This window comes from Excalfactoria chinensis, chromosome 3, assembly GCF_039878825.1.
Source record: "Excalfactoria chinensis isolate bCotChi1 chromosome 3, bCotChi1.hap2, whole genome shotgun sequence".
Classification (NCBI taxonomy): domain Eukaryota; kingdom Metazoa; phylum Chordata; class Aves; order Galliformes; family Phasianidae; genus Excalfactoria; species Excalfactoria chinensis.
Window position 1 is genome coordinate 96,744,537 of NC_092827.1, and position 19,363 is coordinate 96,763,899.

General features: G+C 44.9%; 1 protein-coding gene and 1 long non-coding RNA gene across 4 annotated transcripts in view; one reads left to right on the forward strand and one right to left on the reverse strand.

The window, feature by feature from the left end:
* FBXO11 (F-box protein 11) overlaps positions 1 to 12,128 on the reverse strand; it is a 62,052-nt gene extending 49,924 nt beyond the window's left edge. Inside the window, exon 1 of one of the 2 annotated variants that reach the window (XM_072330796.1) lies at positions 11,757 to 12,128. In XM_072330796.1, coding sequence (XP_072186897.1) covers positions 11,757 to 11,865 — 109 coding nt within the window. In that variant the 5' untranslated portion in view covers positions 11,866 to 12,128. The remainder of the gene's footprint in view (positions 1 to 11,756) is intronic. The other variant, XM_072330795.1, reaches the window with a different exon arrangement.
* A 256-nt stretch (positions 12,129 to 12,384) lies between these two features.
* Positions 12,385 to 19,363, forward strand: part of LOC140249851 (uncharacterized) — a 30,798-nt gene continuing 23,819 nt past the window's right edge. For both annotated transcript variants that reach the window (XR_011903086.1, XR_011903087.1), the window contains exons 1-2: positions 12,385 to 12,564; positions 12,946 to 13,026. This is a non-coding gene — a long non-coding RNA (uncharacterized lncRNA). The remainder of the gene's footprint in view (positions 12,565 to 12,945; positions 13,027 to 19,363) is intronic.

A 19,363-nucleotide genomic window follows, 5' to 3' on the forward strand; every position in this document is an offset into this window, starting at 1 on the left:
AGTTCCTTTTTGTATACTCTAGGAATTTACTTACGAAAAAATCTTCTGTGAGGAGTCAGGAATATTCTGGACTAGGAACTATCCCTTATCCTAACTCCATCTACTGCATTACTACTACTGGAACTACCGAAAGGAAATCACCACTGAATCACTCCTCCTGCTTTTCAGAAAGAGTTGAATATGTACAAATACACGAACGACTCTCAACTCTAAGAGGAAAGAAAGGCCAACTTGTTACTTAGTTTGAACTCCCTAATGATCACATTAAGGCTCTCACTGCAAGAAATCTTCATCTACATAGGGAGACGACCAGCTAGGTTCAGACAGAGGGATGCTTCAGAATTTTGCCTACACACATACAAAAGAGATCTGATTTGCGGGTGGAGAAAGAAATGCCTTGGGATGAAATTTAGGAAATGGATCCCCTATGCGTATTTATTAAAAAAGGATCACATTAAACTGATCCACAAGAGCAGTGCCAGCAGGATTTTTTGGATGCTGCTATCCTCTGTGATTTTGATATTCTGATCTATACCGTCTTCTCTCCTCCTCAAAATGCATTTTGATTTCAGAAGCTACGGGCATTAAAAACTGAAGTCCTGTAATCAAAAATGAAAAAAGAATTAGTTTGCTGAAACATGTTTGGCCTCTTCTGCAACAGTATAGAACTGGGGTCCAGGGGAGGCAACAAAACAAGACAGACACCTTCTTTATATCCCATAAATCTTAGGAAAGATAAAGTAACCAGACTCGAGCAGCTCCCCAGCCACCATAATGCACACACAGTATCTTTTATTACTGCCAACATTATCCTCTTTCCCAACAGGACACTATAAGCAAGCAGTAAGAAAAATCTTAGCCAACGTTTAACACCCCAGACGTATGCATAATTTTACTGACTGCACTGGCAGTGGAACGTCACAAGGATACTGACACAGATGAAATCTCCAGTATCTTCCTACTACTTAAAACTTGTTCATCATGAAAGCAGCAATTACTTCCACCACTCAAGTTACATGAAAAGTTGAAAAAGTCTGCCCTCCCCAACCCTTAGAGCCATGCTTTGGTGGGCTGTGTCTGTTGTTTGCCAATGCTGGAGGTCCAACCTTGCCGCTAAGGGCAATCAAGAGGGCAGCATCCAAAGTATATTGAGTCTGAAAATCATTGTGCCAACTCACTAAGTGTTTCAGCCACTACTCATCTGATTGTATAATGCTTCAGGTTTTGCATATGAAAAGATACACTGGCAGCTCATAGTGCTCTTTATGATCTCGGGCATTAAGGAGACAGAAATAAATGATGCAAGCTATGCAGTCTGTCACAGTCTGACCAGAAAGATGATAATTAATCCATTCCTAAAGCATGAGCGGATGGCAGGTACTGCTTGGTGCATCTTTCAAACACTTAAAAATCACGATTTTGCCACACACAATCTATTCTTAACTTCCACTATATGAAGTGGCGCTGAAGCAGCCCACAGCACAGTGTATGCTCAAATCTCTGATTTATTGGAAAAAATAGTCCAGAAAACAAGACAGAAAAAAACACGAAGCGAATGCAAAATAAAAAATGGACTGGACTGATACATCGTATCAATATTGAAAACGTCAAATAAAATTGGTTAAACGTATTTTCCCATTTTTATTTTTGCCACGTTTCCCAGATTTTCACAAGTTAACATTTCCTTCACAACTGCTTTTTATTTTCATTCCAATTATGGAAGCTAAAGTTAAGAGCGATACTAAAGAATTCCCCAGATTATAAAGTGCTTCTTTCACCAACATGGCCACTGTATTTTCGCTTGAAGATATATATTGAGTTTCTTCTGTATGTAACTTTTCATTTTTAACCTCTTCTGCTCCATTTAAGAAAGAAAAATAGGTTTAGATGAGTCGTCAAAAAGCATTATTTCCTGTTCACATTAAAAATGAGTCTGATCCAAGCTCAGACTGTCAACAGTCACTCAGACAAGGCAGGAAATGCTGCAGCAGAGTGGCATGTATTACGATGACTTTATCTCCAGAACAGAATTCATTGGGCACTCACAGAACCTAGCTGGGATCTTTTAATTTATGGTAAAATTTGACCACAGCAAACACCCACGCTGATACCATCAAGTGTATTAACAGATTATTCATCAGCAGCTGCTGATACTAAGGAGTTTGGCAAGACACAAAGGGGTCCAAACTCATCACTGAAGGCCACCTGAAGCCATTCAGCTATTGTCCTTTATCACAGTCAAACGAATTTCTCTTCTAACCATCCAGACCACAACAGTAGCTCATGCCATTCATTTCCTGCCTTCTCACTGATGTTCAGCTAGCCAAACAGCTCCTCGATTTGCATTGAGGGACATTCTCTCAGCAGTGCCCTGAAGCATATGCCTTAAAGGCCCCATTACAACACACCTTTGCAGAGTTAAGAATGGAGCAGGAGAGGAAGCACCAAATGGATCAGAACCAAATGGCTGTTCTGTAATGGAACACACACTACTCATTTGCACTTATTTGCACTTACTGCAGCCACCTTAGAGACCTTCAGCTCTGCAGCTTCCTGGAGCTCAGCCATCTTCTGCCGCTATCAGCAATCTCAACAGGGACAGTCAGAGTCACTACAGGTTAGATAACAGTGCAAGTGAAATTCCAGAGTAAACTCTGGTTTATTTTGAATAACTGATCTTGAATAACTGTTTGAGGTAAAGACACAGAACATTTCTCCAGAAGGAAGATGGTCACAAATCTCACTACCTTCAGAGAAAACTGAAGAGTCCCACCTTGACAAAGTCTTACAGCCAGCTAAAGCTGCTGTCCAGTCACCTTCGAAATGACACTGAGAAAAGGAAACAGCAAATATATGGTTACTACATACAGTTCAAACTGATGGCCTGTTGGGGAATCTTAAGTCCTTTTCTTTCATAGTAATCACAAAATACTTAGCCAAAAAGCATCCATTTTGTCTTCAGTTCTTAGTAAAACAATTCAGTTTTTTGCACGTTAAAATGACTGTAACAGAAGTGTTGTTGTACTCCTGCAGTATGAAACTGCTGTAATCAACCACAGCCTACTCTGAAGTTACGTTGATAGATCACCTTCACAACTATTTGTCTCCCAGAGGACTTTGCCCAGCACCAACACCTACTGCATCTTCAGAAGACTGAACCCCAAGTCAAGAGTTGCACTTTTCTGCTCATTTCCCCCAAGGGCAAGGAAAAAAATAGAAGCCCTTGGCAACTGCACCTTTTACCTCGTATCCCTTCAGAAACTCTCACCGACCAGACAGCAATGAGAAGTGCGGAGGAAGCTTCGTTTGAAATATACATTACATGTAGGGTCAGCAGTGCAGTAGTTAACTGATGGGATTTGCCTGGGAGAGAAGGAGAAAATGCCTAACAACTGAGAAGCATTTTGGCTCATGCATGTTCCAATAGTATTTTGTATTCTTCATAATTACTGATGAAGCAGGTTGGATGGCTATGTATTTATTGCTGCAAACTCAATGTTCATATAACAGCTAAGCACTGAGAAAAAAGTTGATTGTTTTACCTTTCATGCCAATTCAGACTGAAGTCAGGTGCCATTTTGTGGTCAGTGATAACCTCCCAAACAGCCAGAACTTCAGTGAACTTTGAATCAGAACATGCAAAAAGCAGCCCTGCAGCAGTATTGGAATGATTGCAATTACCAACCGTCTTCTAAAAGAAGTCAAAGTAAAACCTACCTCTGCAAATACAAGTATACTGAGATACAGCAAAACAACCCATGCATCACAGTGTTTTAAAATGTGCTCATAAAGCTTTCGTAAGTTTCCCCAAAAGAAAAACACACCTAGTAATTAACAACATCTGATTGATTTTCAGGGTAATATCTGAGTAGTAACAATTCCTTCAACAAGCACTGTCTCAAAACAGCAACAATACAACAAAAGATGGGAAAGCCCTCATCTCGCTACTGCACAGATACACACAACTAGCTTGGAGATAGAAACTGGACTATTTTTTTAGCCAAGGCACTCCAGCAGGTTTAACAATCCGCGTGGAAAAGGGAGTGCCTTGAAAGAGCGTAATGAAAGAGGGTCAAGCTAACTCAAATTACCTTCCATTTGCCACAGGCTAAGAGCGTACACATGAACAATTACGGTGCATCAGATACCACAGATCAGCTGACATATGGTAACCTGTCATCCTGCAATAACCTGTCCAAATACAAAGATAGCTTGAAATTTAGACTGGCTGCAGAGTTACAGATCAGCCTTATTCAGAAAGCAGAGACTGAACTCTGTAACTTTTGCTTCTGAATGTATAAACTGAAAATATACAACGGAATAGGACCCACAGATCAGAGTTCTTAAGGCAAGCAGGCTGTTTCCAAACAATACAAACTGGGATGACCAAAAGGAAATACTTACTGTAACATGACCTATTCATGCTAACCAACCCCTTGGTGTAAAAGCATGCACACAGCATGATGATCACGAGACTGCAAGATCAGCTCTTTGTTGGTCTGGACAGTGGTTATTCAAGGCAAGTGCAGTAATTCCAATTAAGGTTGTTCACTGTGCCTTGTAATGGTAATTCACAGTAGAAGAATATGCTTCCTAACCTCATCCTCAAGAATGCTTGTTTCCCTGTACAGCTTTCAGGAACTAGAAGACTATCCTTCCAGCAGCCCACGGCTCAAAGACCTCCTGCCCTCCATCTCAATACTTTCCAGCCATTCCCATGACTCTCCCAGCCCAAGAGCAATATCTGATATGAGGTACAGTTCATTTTTAAAATCCACAATCATTAAGGAACAGAATCAATCCAGGCACACATGAAGTCAGTCAGGACTGAAAAAAAAAGAAGAAAGACACTGTTACAAATGTAAACACAAGACTGATGCTTGGGTCTGGCTGAGATGGAGTGAGCTTTCCCCACATAGCACTGTGCTCTGCACAGACAGCACAGTGATGGCTTGGTTATGGCTGAGCAGCACTGGCATAGCACCAGGTACTCACGGACCCCCCAGAGCCAGGAGGAGGAGGCTGCTCAAGAGGTGGAGACCATGGCAGCTGACCTCAACCAACCAAAGGATATTCCATTCTGTATAGCATCATACTTGGCAATAAAAGCTAGGGAAGGGGAAGGAGAACGGGAAGGAAGCTATGAACCAGGTAGCGCCTGTAGAGTAAACCCATGCCTCAACTCCCCAATTTAAGACAATAGGAGGGGGTCAAATGAGTCCAGCAACAGAGCGCAAACTGCAGGTCTCTATTACAATTACCAGTAACTTGTATTTTGGTTTTGTTATATGTATAATAGCGCATATCTTAGAACAAAACCACAGTGCCATTTCCACAGTTCTTACCACAGGGATAGGACTATCACCTCGCGCTGCATAGGATCACCATCTCCCATGCAAGCCAATGTGACAGTGAGCTGTGACATCACACAGCAACCCTGCTCCCTTCCTCTCATTTCCACTGGCAAGTGCCAGTACAAGGCAGGGGATAAAAACAAGTGTTCAGAAGCAGGAATGGTGGGATAATCTTTCCCTCTAGCAACCAGGTTCTAAAATAACTGAGCTATCTTGTCCGAACGCAGCTAAATGAAATACCTCAGAGAACAGAAGTAGTCCTTAAAAGCCCACCGAAAGAGCCAAATGCTTTGCAAGTGGTTATTTGTTGATTGTGTCCAACCAGCTGCAAAGAAAGGATGAACAACGTAACATTTTAAGAGCAGGGAGCAATATTCCAGTAAGCCTCATTTATTCAGAGCCACAAAAACCGCTATGCGAGTTACCTTTCTAGAAGTACCCCAAAGCCAGATTTTAACCTCCTTCACAAAGCTCACTCAACTTCCTACTCAGTAGCAAAATTAAGATCATACAGGGTACCTACATAGTGTCTTCTTCACGCCAGAACTTAGAGCAAGGCCTGGATTTCCTCTTTTGAATCACTTTAAAACAGCTCTCTAATGACAGAATCATACAGATAGAATTTTGATAGGTGTTCTGTAGTTTCACTACATAGTTTAGATTACTTTTTTCCTTCCCAGCAGCTCAGCTCCTCAAGAAGCAAAGAACTCAAATTAAAACTTCAGGATATATCCAGATAATAACAGTACGAACAGCAATAAAAATTAGCAAGGGCATCTTCCTTTTCAAGCATTCAACAGAGGAACAACACATAAGCAAAAAACCAAACACAAGTACTAAACAATAAGCAAACACAAGAAGATGAAGTAATGACAAAATCAACTGAAAGCAAATTTCCAATCTTTTAATTCCTCAGTCACGTCTCCCTGACTTATTATTGACACAGTTCCCATTTACCTTCCTTAACTGTTGTTACGACACAGTGCTGAACACGTTGAATCTGTGTACTTCAGGGCAGCCTAGAGAAACATACCACCTCCTCTGTACAGCAGATCAAGCAGTTGAAGGAACTGCTGAAGGAAGTTTAAGCTGTGCCATAGGTGACCCACATTGTGACACACCTGGAGCACGCTTGCTCCCAGCAACCTCCCTTGTAGAAGCAAGGCAGAGCAGTGGTGACCAAAGGAGCTGTTCTGCTGCAGTGACAACCCCTCACCTCCCCTTATCCATACCAGTGTGCAAGCGCAATGAGCATATATTGCACATCAGCACTTGTTGGACACCCCAGCCTCACAGTGCTGGTGAGGAAGCTGCTAGGAGAAGCAAGCTGGAAGCTCGACGTGCCCATCATGTTTATTATGCCTAACGTCCTGCAATAAAAGCACGACACACAGCTGTGGTGCGCTCTGCCACTGAGAAGCTCCCAGGAAGCAGGAAAGGGACACAGAGTGTGACCTTCCTCCCAACAGAAAGCTATTGAACAGACCCATGGAGGAGACATGGGTTACTTTACCATCGAGGCCAAGACTTTGTAGCTTAGAAACAAACTTCAAAAAGACTTGCTATATCTGGGGAACTTTAACAGTTGTTGGTATTCCTATGAATGACCAAGATATAGCAAAACTAGGGGCAACCAGCACTGTTACCAGCAAGAAATATACTTGATCTTTCCAGAAATGAGAAAAGCTTTAGCCTAAATTTAGGCGCTTGTCCCACAAGAAGGACAACAGTAGAAGAGCACAACTCCTTCACATGCATGATGCAGGATCAGGATCAGGATTTGTGGAAGAGCAGTAATGTTTCAGTACCGAGTTGATAAATTCTCATTTTTTATCTGAAAGGCAGACTTTGGGGGCTTTCCACTGCAAAAAACATATCCATACCTCAACACATCTTCTCACAGCCTAAGATTCTCCTTCAAAGAATATGGAAAAACCTGTATTAGATTTCTTTCCACCTGGAGCAACTGATGCTGACTTCTTGACTTCTTGCCATTAGGGATGATCCTAAAAAAACTGGAATCAATTTAGTTATTTTAATACATGTCTGCATCTGCCTTAGAATAGGAGTCATTTAATGCCTTTACTGCTACAGCCCAGCATGCACCAATATATCCCCTTTGGTGTATGTATTAAAGAACTAAAAAATAATTGTGCACGCACATACGTACACGCATTGGAAACAGGCCCAAAGAAAGACTCCCTAAGTTTCCTGAGATATTTATCTTGACATTACAAAATTCAAGCTGGGTGAGCAAGAGATCTATCGGAGCTTAGTTTCTACATGTCTGTGCCTTACACAGCCTAACCCACTCTTTCTCCCAGTACTTCCAGCATTCGTGTCCCCTATGCAGACAAATGACTAATTCAATTACCTTGTGTGCTGACAGGCCAGCTGGCTGTTGCTTCTTGGCATGGGCCTAAAGTGTAAGTTATAAGTGTCTCTCCCTCATTGTCTTCTCCCTCTGCCCAGCCGCCTATTTCCACAAAAGTTAAGAACTTCACACTCCTTTGTTAAATCCGGTTGCAATCAGCTAATAAGTTCAGAAGCTGCGGAGTGACAGACAGATTGCACGGGTGTACAAGTCTTGTTTTCTTTGGAAAATACACCAAGGAGGGAAAGAAAAGCATTTAAAAAATTTAGGAAAAGCCAACTTGTAAGGTAGGTGCATGGGCTGCGCTCCATATGCGCCAACTCCATAAGCACTGACCTAACTCAACCCAACCTAAATCAGAGCAGCCACGGTCCCACCACACCCACAAGCATTCAGCATTGTCCCTTCCCTTCTACCGGCAGCTCCTGCCAAAAATACACCTGTGAAAGGCAAAAAGGAGTAGCTTGCTGGCACAGCTAGCACTGAGCCTGCTCACTGCCTCCTCACATGGACACCAACACAATATAGAAGAAAGAAGCAGGAGCTCGGTAGCCCCAGCTGCCATGGCACTGCACACGTGGTACTTAACAACATGCAAGACACAATCCTGAAAACACTTAATGCTGGACATAAATCTCAGAGCCTCATTAGTACCATATCCAGCACTGCGCTGATGTTACAAAGAAACACACACGCACTCATGGATTTCTCATTCTGAGAAGGTCAGAAACAAGAGAAAACAAACTATTGAATGCTGTAGCTTTCTGGTTAAGTGTAGCTGCATTCTGGCTCTTTTATTATTATTATTATTTATTATTAGTGTCTTTAGTTGTTTTCTTTCTGAAAGTGTAACTAAGCCTACACCCTCAAGATTATTGTTATTTATAATAAATAAACAAACAAACAAAAAGGCACTACAAGCAAACATGGGGATATTTAAACACAGACATCACCCAGTGCAGGGTTCCCTTTGGTCAGACCATTGTCCTAAATAAAAGCAAAGGATCCATCGATAGTGGATTCTCTGTGCAGAATTCCAGCCCCACTGACCAAACCATTGGCAGCCCCAATGGTGCCTGGGGAAAGATCAGCAGGGAGAAGGTAAAGAAGAAGAAGCAGAGAGGAGCCAGAGGGGCTAATTTAGATGGAGGGAGGTGTGAACAGTGGAACATAAGGCAAAACATCTTGGGAAGAATATCCCGATGACATCTTATCTTGGCTATACAACACAGAAAGGTTAGGGGAGAAAAATTATTATCCTTATGCATTTATGATGTCCTTACCCCACTGCAATCAGAATAAAGGCGCCAAATCATTACTTATCAATGCGTAACAGTATGAATATACGCTAATTAGATCGTTTGTACTACATATACAGAATAACCTTGAATGATAAAACACAGCATTATATTATTTTAAACCTTGCCAGAGAACTCTCGGTGGAGGATTTTTAAAGCCTTTTTCCCTAGCAATGTGTTAATAACAGGAGCTGGAACACTCAGTTTTTAACCAATGGTGAAAATTTGGCAGCTGTTGCACAGTTGCAAAACACTTGTGCAGCATCAAATAATAAATAAAGTTCTGGATCTAGCACACGCTCTACTGAGCAATCTGCTTTACTGACATGAAACAACAACAAGTTCCAAAGATTAACCATGCGCTACATTACAAATTCTGTTCCAAGGTATTTATAAGCTCCTCCTTACAGATATGAAGGAGGAATTAATTATAGCAAAAAATACTTTTCATTTAATCACAAACACACTCGCATTATCTAACAAAATCTTTTTAACCACATTTACATCTGAGTTTAATTTAGATCTTTTACTAATAACTCGCACTGCTTCTTTTCTACAGTCTTTTTAAGGTGACCTACATTGCTTGGGAATAAAGGTGAAAAGAAGTCAGCACTTGTGTGGTATAGCCTAACCCCAGCATATCGGCTTCTAATTTAGCAGCATTATTCGTCATCCCTTACAGTTACAGCCCTGCACAAAGCCATCAAAGTCACAGGTAAAACTGGCACCAGCTTCCAGAGCGACTGGATCAGGCCTCCAGAGTTTCAAGATGGGGACAGGAACTGGACCAGAGAGACTCTAAATGTAAATCAATCCAACACAAAAGACCCCAATGCTCGTAATGCATTTTTGAGGAGTCAGACCTCAGAGCCACTGACCTTCAAATATAGAAGGAAAAAGCGAGCAATGGTGACCCATATGGAAGAGGAATTTTGGCACACGGTTACCACCACTGAGTGGTAAACAGCAGTAACAACGCATGGGAGAACAACAAAAAAACAAAGTTAAATGCAGAATTGCACAAAACGTCAGAGCAACGCAAATCAATCGCAGCCTCCTATTTTATCAGGAAAAGTTTCTGCCTGTATCTGTAGCAAATTAGTACCATGTGAGCAGTGGGACGGAGGTAGCGCAACGTAAAGCCGAACAATCACGCCGTTTGATGGGTGAGCACGGTGTTCTGAATGCCTTTAGAAACCCTATTTTCTATCTGTGGAAAATAAAAAGTGAACTCGGGGGGGCTGAGAGAAACCTGCATTATGCCTATGGAACAACAAGGATGAAAACCTTCAGCGTGTGTCATTGAGATCATTGAGAGGAGGAAGTGCCTTGCTTTTCTTTTTTTTTTTTTTTTTTTAATGTCAGCTTAGCAGAGAAGTCATTTTAATTATATAATTACGGAAGATTTGGTCAGATTTACACAAGCCCCATAATTGGGCATAAGACATCACATCCTCTGGTACATACACCGCTCCGGTCTGGGGAACATTCTTTGCTCTGACCAATGTGTGCGGGGGGGGGGGGGGGGGGGGGGGGGGGCGGGGGGAGGAAGGGGAGGGGAGAGGCACGCAGAATTAAAAATACTTCCTCAGATTAAATCGTATTTACTTCATTCGATTAAAACGCTTTGATTGCTGAAGAGGCGCTGAGATATTTATCGTGACGCATCTGCGTTGGTTCAACGCCGCGTTCTCCAGGCGATAGCCCCGACACTCAAACAAAAGGCGGCCGCCTGACAATGAGGGGCTCTTTCTTTTATTTTAAGAAGACATTTGCGCATCTGAACCCGCACCGCCGACCCGTCCCCTCCGTCGTGCGGGAGCCGTGACAGCCGCCGCATGAAACATGAAAGCCCCATCCGGCAGATAAGCCATGCAAAATGTCTCCTGCGATCCCACCCCCATCTCGTCTCCAAATAAATAAATAAATGCGGAGGAAATGTGGAAGGCGGCGAGCACACCGGCAGCACCGGCGCTGCCCGAGGCTCCGGGCCCGAGGGATCGCCCTCGCCGCCGCTCCCCGGCCACCGTGAGGGGAGGGCTCCCACCTCCTCCCTCAGACAATAGTGCTCTCCCTTCCCCGGGCTCGGATCGCCGCCGTTCGGCGCTAGGCCCCGGCCTCAGCGGGGCGGGCGGACCCACGGGCAGGGCCGAGGCGCGAGGGGACGGCGGCCCCGCTCCGGCCGCCTCAGGGCCGCCCCGGGGCCCCGGCGGGGCGGCCGTAAATACGCGGCAGTCGGCCGCCTCTACGCCGAGCCTCGCGCCCCCGGCCGAAGCGCCGCCGCCGAACTGCGCAGAACACTGCCGGGCCGCGTTCCGCCGGGGGTGCCCGGCGCCGGCTCCCCTCCTCCCGCAGCCCCCGGGCGCTCTCCCCCCGCCGGGCGATGGCGGCGCGGCCCCGAGGGACGGGGGGAGGGGTGTGGGGGGGTCTCGCCCCGCTCCCTCCCGGGGGGCCGGCGGCGATCGTTCCCTCCACTTCCCCCCCCCCTTCAGCGGCGGGCGTGGGAGCGCGGGGCCGAGCCGAGCCCCCGCCTCCCTCTCTCCCTCCCTCCCTCTCTCTCTCTCTCTCTCTCTCGGCGGGGCCCGACGGCCCCGGGCCGGGCAGAGCCCGAGCCAAACAAAGCGCGGCCTGAGCGGGAGCCAGGGGTGAAGCCGCCCGGGCCCTTCCTGCCGCGGCGAGGCCCGGCTCCGCCACCAGCCCCGCGCAGGCCGCGTTCGGCGCCGCGCTTACCCCGATCCCCGGCGGCGGCGGCGGCGTTGTTCCTCTCCTGCTGCTGCTGCACCGGGCGCGGCCTGGACACTCGCCTGGGTCTCCTGTTGGCGGCTCGGACCGAGTTCATTTGCCGACTCGTGTGGGTGGCGGGAGGGGAGGGGGGAAGCCTCCGGCACCCGGCGCCTCGTCGGGAGGAAGGAGGGAGCCGCGGGCGGCCGCCTCGCTTCGCCGCAGCGGGCAGTAGGGAAGGGAAGGAGGGGGCTCCGGGCGCGGGTCCCGCCGCCGCCGCTCCCCGGCTCGCTCGGAGGCAGAGGAGCCGCTGGGTCTCCCGAGCGCTGCCTGCGGGGGACGTCGGCTCCGCGCCCCCCTCCCAGCCCCCCCGAAAATCCCTCTCTTAAAGGAGCCCCGCGGTCCTGCCCGTCTCAAGCCCGTCGCTGCTCCGTGGCAGGAGGAGCCATTGACACTGCCGGAGACACACACTCGCGGGGAGGCAGCCGATGGCGGCCGCGCTCCGCCAATCGCCGCTTCCCACACAGCGGGCCGATGGCGGATCGACCAATCGGCGCGCCGCTTCTATGGGGCGCGGGTTGGGCGAGCGGCGCGGCGCGGGGTGGGGTGGCGGAGCGCGATATAAGGGGCGGGCGGGGGAGGCCGGGCCGAGCGGTGCGCTGTGGGCGAGCGGCCATGGCGGCTGTGGCGGCGGCTGAGGCCTGCTGCGGCAGCGGGGGGAGCCTTGCGCTACCCGGGCCTGGTCGGGCCGTCTCCCACCGCCGGGTCCGGCTCAGTGCTGCAAAGCGCTCACGTCGGGTCCTCTTCGGACACACAGGTGGGCGAGCAGCGGGATGAGGAGCTCGGAGGGGCCCGAAACCCGCGAGTGTGAGGGGAGGGAGCCCGAGTGCCTTGGTGCGGCTTGTTGTGCCTTGTGGTGCGTGTATGCCCTGCTTTGGTAACCCGCGTGTGCTTGGCGCTGGGGTGGGAGTTTGGCTTCCGCAAAGTGCTTGTTCCCTGAGTAGTTGTTAGCAACTTGTTCACTTGGGGTGCGTGTTTCATGCTCTGTGTACTCTTTCTCTCGTATATCAATATGCTGTTTATTTTAGGCTGAACGTTTAGGCACACTATGAGGTGTCTGTTTTATTCTGTTTGTTGTGTTGGTGGCTCGCAACCAGGGGAGAATGATTGAATCAAACTGTGTTTTCTTGCTTTTCAGAGTTCTGCTAATAAAATGATGAAATCCAAGCAGTGAGGAGTGCACCTTCTCTTTGCAGAGACTGCTTCTATTGCTGTCAAGGTTGGTCAGTGTGTAGTACTGCTTTAAGCTGAGCACTTGAGGCCTCTGGAATGAGCACCTGCTGTGTTAGTTGGTGTAGAATGTAAGCAAATGCTTGTAATTAAAAGTACATTAGGCAGAAGGTTGTTCAAAGCTGATGTGACGATATAGTGCAACCTTAGGAGGTGACTGCTCTCTCAAAACATAAGTCATAATTTAAAGATGTTTATATTTGTGCTTCTAAAGTCAATGATAATTAAAGTTGACTGAAGTTCCTATCAGTTCAGAAACCAAGTGTAAATGTAATGCATACATAAAGGAATATAATTTTTAGACTTTGTCTTTTCTTGCCATGAAGAAAAAACAGTGGAGGATTGTTTTTCATGGCGGAGAAAAAGAATTCTCATACCTCTCAGAGGAGGATGAATGATAAGGTTTATTAAGTGTGAAGTGACCTTCACAGAAAAGGAGAAGAACTGTCACTATTTGAGGCCAGTATCTGCCGTAGCAGTTGTCAAGCTAGCAGATGGATGCTCGTTAGAATGTGAAGCTATCAAAGTGCTTTCTGCTTTTAACAGCATTGTGAAACTGCTTAAAAGAATGATCCATACTCAAGAACTGTGCCTGACTTGCTGTGATGCAGTTAAGGAATTTCACATAGTCTAGAGACTTCTCTATCATTTCAGTAAATTGACTGTTTTTGTTAAGCTGTTCTAGTTGGTCTCTTTTTTCCTCCAAGGTCCAGGAAATGATTTCTTAGTGACTCAGTTACCTGAAATTATTCAGTGGTGTACTTCACATTCATAGAACTGTCCAAGTTCTTGAAAAGATGTTTGAGAGCCAAAATGGATGGAGAGCAATTTTCATCTGAAGCTTCTGATACTAGAAGAAAATTGTTTGGAACTTGACCTAGAGCAAGACTTCTTAGAAGTCAAAATCTTGATCTTGAAGTACTTTGAAACTAAATCATTTTTTGGCATAAAGACAGCTTTTGTAATTGACTTCTTAAGCTGTTAACTTGTGTTAAGAACGTAATGGTATGAGTGAGTAAAAATTATTGGGGGGGGGAGGAGGGAGGTGGGAACTGTTGTGACTATTCAGGAACAGTTCTAATATGGAGTCTTACTGATTTAGCCAAGATTGAGGACGATCTCTAGAAGTCTACAGTGATAAGTTCTTTGGGGCGATATGGTAAGTATGCGAGTAAGATGAACTGTATAAAGTTCCTAAATAAATTATTGGTGTAAAACTGGTGTGTGGCAGTGTTTGTTTGTATCTTACGAGGCATGGGCTATCAAAATAGTGACATTACTCTTCTGATAATCTCGGCTGTGCTTTAAGAGGACAGACATCAGAAAGCATGGAAATTCTGCAGAACAGTCTTAACTAAATTCTTTTTCCTTCATAACAGAATTAAAGGTATCCTGTTTATTTGTGGTGACAACTGTAATTTCAATTCTGTAAGTTGTTCCTTAAAAACTTACGTATGGCAATCTCATGGATTAATTATTGCTGTGAAGCTTCTTGAAGAAGCCCCTTTGTGCCACACAAGGACGCATGGTGTGTTCTGTGGTGTATCCAATCTGCACTGAATTTCAAGCATGGATCTTCTCACTATGTACATGAAGAGTTGGCTGCCAAGAGATCAACTTCCTTTCTGCATGCGGAAATAGATGCCACAGTGTGCTTAGTGATGCCAGTGAGTTGTTAATTATGAGTAGTTGGAGCTGCTTAACTAATGAGGCAGCTTCACAGAAGTAGCACAAGTGGTGATGTAAATACTGCTACAGGGTTTCCTATTTATTTGTGAGGGTGACATGCAGAGAGACAAGTGAGCAACTCTGATTCTGCTGATTTCTGAAGGGAAGAAGACTGGCACCTTGAAGATCTGGTGAAGATAATGGATGATACAGTTAAGTAATCACTTTCTAAAATTTCAGTGGAGAATAGAGAAGAAACAAGATGGTGAGATGGCTGACAAATTCATCTGGGCCAGTGTAAACTATTGAGTCAGCAAAACCCCAAGGAAATGGCCACAGAAGAGGTTTAGATTAGGCATAAGGGAAAACTTGTTCTCAGAGTGGTCAATGGAATAGCTGCCCAGGGAGGTGGTGGAGTTGCTGTCCCTGGCAGTGTTTAGGAGACATCTGGATGAGGAGCTACAAGATACGGTTTAGTGGCTTGTGGTAGCAATGGTAATGGGAGGACAGTTGGACTGGGTGGTCTTGTAGGTCCTTTCCAACCTTGAGATTCTATGACCACGTTGATCTGCAGGAATCACCGCTATTTTATTTCCTTTTATGTACCCATTCTGTAGTACCCCTATTTCAGAGTGTTGAGAATGCTTTGAATGTGCAGCAGAATCATCTTGGAATGCACAAGTGTCCCACCATTTGGCTTGCCTGGGCCCCACTGAGTGAATAGTAAATGCCTTGGACAGTAGGTTGCTCTGAAAGTAATGCCTCTTATTTTTTGGAAGCTATGACAGATACAATTGTCCTACTGTTGCTACTGCACCATGCACATCTCAATGTGCTCACATCCACTGTTGGATTTCCGTAAATATTCAAGTGTCAATGAAGGAGTTGTTTTTAAGTGGAAAATTTTGGTGACCCCTCTGTTCCCTATGGGCTTCCTTGTCATGTGTCATTGTGTCAGACTGCCTGTTTGCTGCCATCTGTCCCACAGAGGCAACAAGTAATGGGATATTGGTGGGAAGGTTTGACCTCTGCTGCCATCCCACCACCATCCATTTCTGACCCTGTGGGCCAAAAGAATAAAACAGGAGGCATTACTTTCGGAGCACCACTTGTATGACATACTTTTGGCGCTTAAATACATTATTTTACTTTGAATTTTGGTATTTCTATTCAAACAGAAAAAGAATAACTAAAACCATAAAACTAATGGGAAGTTTGACCTTGTGTTTGTGCTAATGGATCAGTTTGGTTCCGTGGCAGTGGTTACAATTCTTAGTGAGTTCTCAAGGTTCTCACTGGAGGTGGTTTATTTTTATGAAGCTTTACTCTTTTCCGTGCTTTGTCCTTGACAATAGTTGTCCACAAATGTACTACTGCCAAAAGTGATGGCATGAACTAGGCATGTCTGTTAAGTGAGGGGTATTTCTCTTATAAAAAATGGGTAAAGAGACATAATCAGGTTTTTGAGTTGGCTATCTGACTGCAGATCTGTGCATTGCATTTGAAAAATGTATTTGTGTCAGATGAAAATGGAGTTGTGAATTTACAAGAATGGTTTGTTTGTGTTTTTTTTGCAGTCTTGAAACCTATTCTCAAATTCTTCCATCAAAACAGAAATCAAGGCTGCCTGTTGTTTTTTGTTTTGTTTGCAGAACTGTTTTGTCAGTGCATCAAAAGGCATAAAATTATTTGCCATAGTATGGGTTAGCATTGTGCTCTCTCCATGACTGGGTTTCAGCTCGGTGTTAATAGTGCACTGATGTTTGGTTGCTGCTGAGCAATGGGTGTATGCCTGGGGCTGGGCTGAGCTGCTGCTGCTGTGGTGGTGGGGGGTGGCTGCCTTGCAGGCTCTGCTGGGCTGCATGAGGGCTGCAGGTTGGACATGCCTGTTATGATCCCTGCTTAGCCCGAGGATGTGAGTATTGATCAAAACAAGTCTAGAATAACATTTTACTGGATGGTGGGCTGTGGTTTACTTCTAAGGGGCTCACAGAAGATAAGTAGGAACAGCCTTTAAATTGTTAATGAAGGCCTAAATCTCTTTAAGGTTGTTCAGAATCAGCACATTAAAAAACACTAAATCTCTGACCTGTTATTAGGTGGAAAGCACAGTGTTTTCCATGGTTCTACCTTAATATTTGAGGAAAAAGTAGTATGCTGAGGCCACTGTTGCAGGCTGTTGCAGAAAGTCCGCTGCAGAGCCTTCTGCTACGTGCAGCTCCTGGATTTGAATGAGAAATAGAAGAAATCATGTCTTGGTGTTTGATCAGATGGCCCTGCAAGGGGCCACATGTCTATCCCTCTCCTTACAGATGACACTGAGGCACAAAGGGCTGAAATAACTTGCCCAAAGTGGGGCCAGGAATAGAACCTAAGGAACAGGAGTCTTTAGGGCTTTCTCCACAGCATCATATCACAGCTTTGAAGAAGCATAAGCTTCTACCTGTAATTTCTAACTATTTCGTAAGTTGTTAATATATACTTAGTCTAAAAGTACTGTTTTGAAGGCTTGGGACTGAGCCACTGGTGACTACTTGAATTTAATCCTGGAGGGTTGTTTCTCGTAAGCTTGGAAGAAGCAAGCCTTTTAGAAATAGAGGTATCTACAGCTGGTTGGACTTGCTGCAGCTGAATGTGTGAATGCTGTTTTGTTGCAGTTACTCTGATCTCTGGTTCTGCTAAATCTTCCCTTGCAGTAAATGATTGTTAAAACTCTGTGCACTTGCCTGGAATCTCTGCCTCCTGAAATCTAACTTGATTTTGGCTGTCCTTAGTGGGCTGCCTTGTGGATGAATGTCTGTGCCTGGTGTGTTGTTTGTTGCTGTACCAACTTGGATTCTGCAGAATGAGTAAATACCTTGGGAAGAAGTGTGTTATTTTATGTAAGTATACACTGTTGAAACTTGGTTATTTAACATCCTAATTTTGATTCTGCCCTAATAAAGAGTTTTTGGAAGTCGGAATGATGTCTCAGATTTTGTTTGTTAATAAAAAGTAGCTGCTAAAGAGTCCTGGTGGAATGGTGTTCTGAGTTTCAAAGCATCAGCACACTTCTGGTCATGTTTCAGAACCGAATCTGTGGGTGAGTACAAACATTGCCTGCCTCAGGATTTTCTTGGGAGCATTTTTAGGTTTAATGGCACTGTAGAGCATCCAAATGAGCCTTCTTAAATGGTGTTCAGCACCTCTGTGCTAACTCTGAGTCTTATGTGGGAGCGATACCTACTTCAGTCCTGAACACAAGAACTGAAAGTGTGGAAGCAAAGTAGTCTCACCATCACTGTGTGAATATGGTGGTAAAATGTTGTTGCTTCAGATATTGAAACCAAAGCAGGTGTGTGTGTGGATTCTATTAGTATTATCTGCCTACTTTACCTTGTCAGTAACCTTTTGTTCACTGGTGGGAACAAGTTCTTCATACTAACAGCGACGAATATGAAGAATCATACGATCTTTCTTTGCTGCCTGGTAGACCACTGCTATGGATCTCCTGCTCCAGAACTGTGTCCTTTTCTTCCGGGGTTTTATTTAAATATGGAAGGGTTGTGAAGTGAATTGCAGTGAGCCTGCCAACAACTGGTTAGAAAAAGTAAATAACTGTGGCACATCAGATGTGCATGTCTTGTCAGTTTGTTCCATCTCTGGGTTGGGCAGCTGGAGGAGTTGGGTCCTTGTCCTTCTTAGCCTCAGATGAATTTATCAGTCATGACTTATCTTATGAATGGCAAAAAAGGCCTAGTTAACATTGCAAGTGATTTATGGAAGATATTTTCCCAGAAAGGGTTTTTTGAATACCCTAAAGAGTATTTTGCAGTTAGGGTTTAATTTGTGGTTGCCATTAAAAAGCAAGCCTGCTTTTCACAGGTGTTGTTTTGCTGCCCCTACTCTGTCTTCTACTAGTGCTTATGCAACAGCATGGTTAAGCAGCTCAAAGATTTAATTTAGCTGAAAAATAATCTAGCTAGAAGTGCAGCTAGTTTTCATGTATGTGTATAACTGTTAGTGCAGGGATGTGGCAGGAAGGCATGGCTCCTGTATGGTTGGGGTTGTACACAGTTGCTGTGGAATTGCACACCATTAGCCCCTTCCTGAACCTTTGGGTGAAAGCCATGTTTCACTAGGTCTGGTTTTTTGGGATGATCTCAGATGTGGCTGCTCTGCTGTAGGATCTCTTTAGGCTGCTGATGCACTGTATTGTGTTTCTTGGCTAATGAATCTGTTTCAGCAAGTGGAAGCATGTACTTAAAGATAACCAGCTTACAATTGCTCAAAGCATGTGGACTTAATGACTTTAAGTAGTTTGTTTCCATTTGTTGCCACGTGGTGGTGATGTTGGTTGTTCCCTTCTCTCCTACTGCTGAGGGTAACTGGCGATAATATTGGAAAGGGATGTCAGTGCCTCTGGATGACTCTAACCAGTGCCATGTGGTTTTGCTAGTTACCTCTATGGTGAGGAAATACATGCTCCTGTTTGTACTCTTATTCACGTGTAAGTATTTCTGTGTCTCAGCAGGGTGAGCTAATCAATAGGCAGTAATTTGCAACAGACAACACTGAAAAATATAATCATTTTTCACGTTAATGTGCTTGAGGTATCTCTTTTTGAATCCTTGGTCATCAAGGTCCATAATCCTTTGTTATGCGGAAGACATAAAATC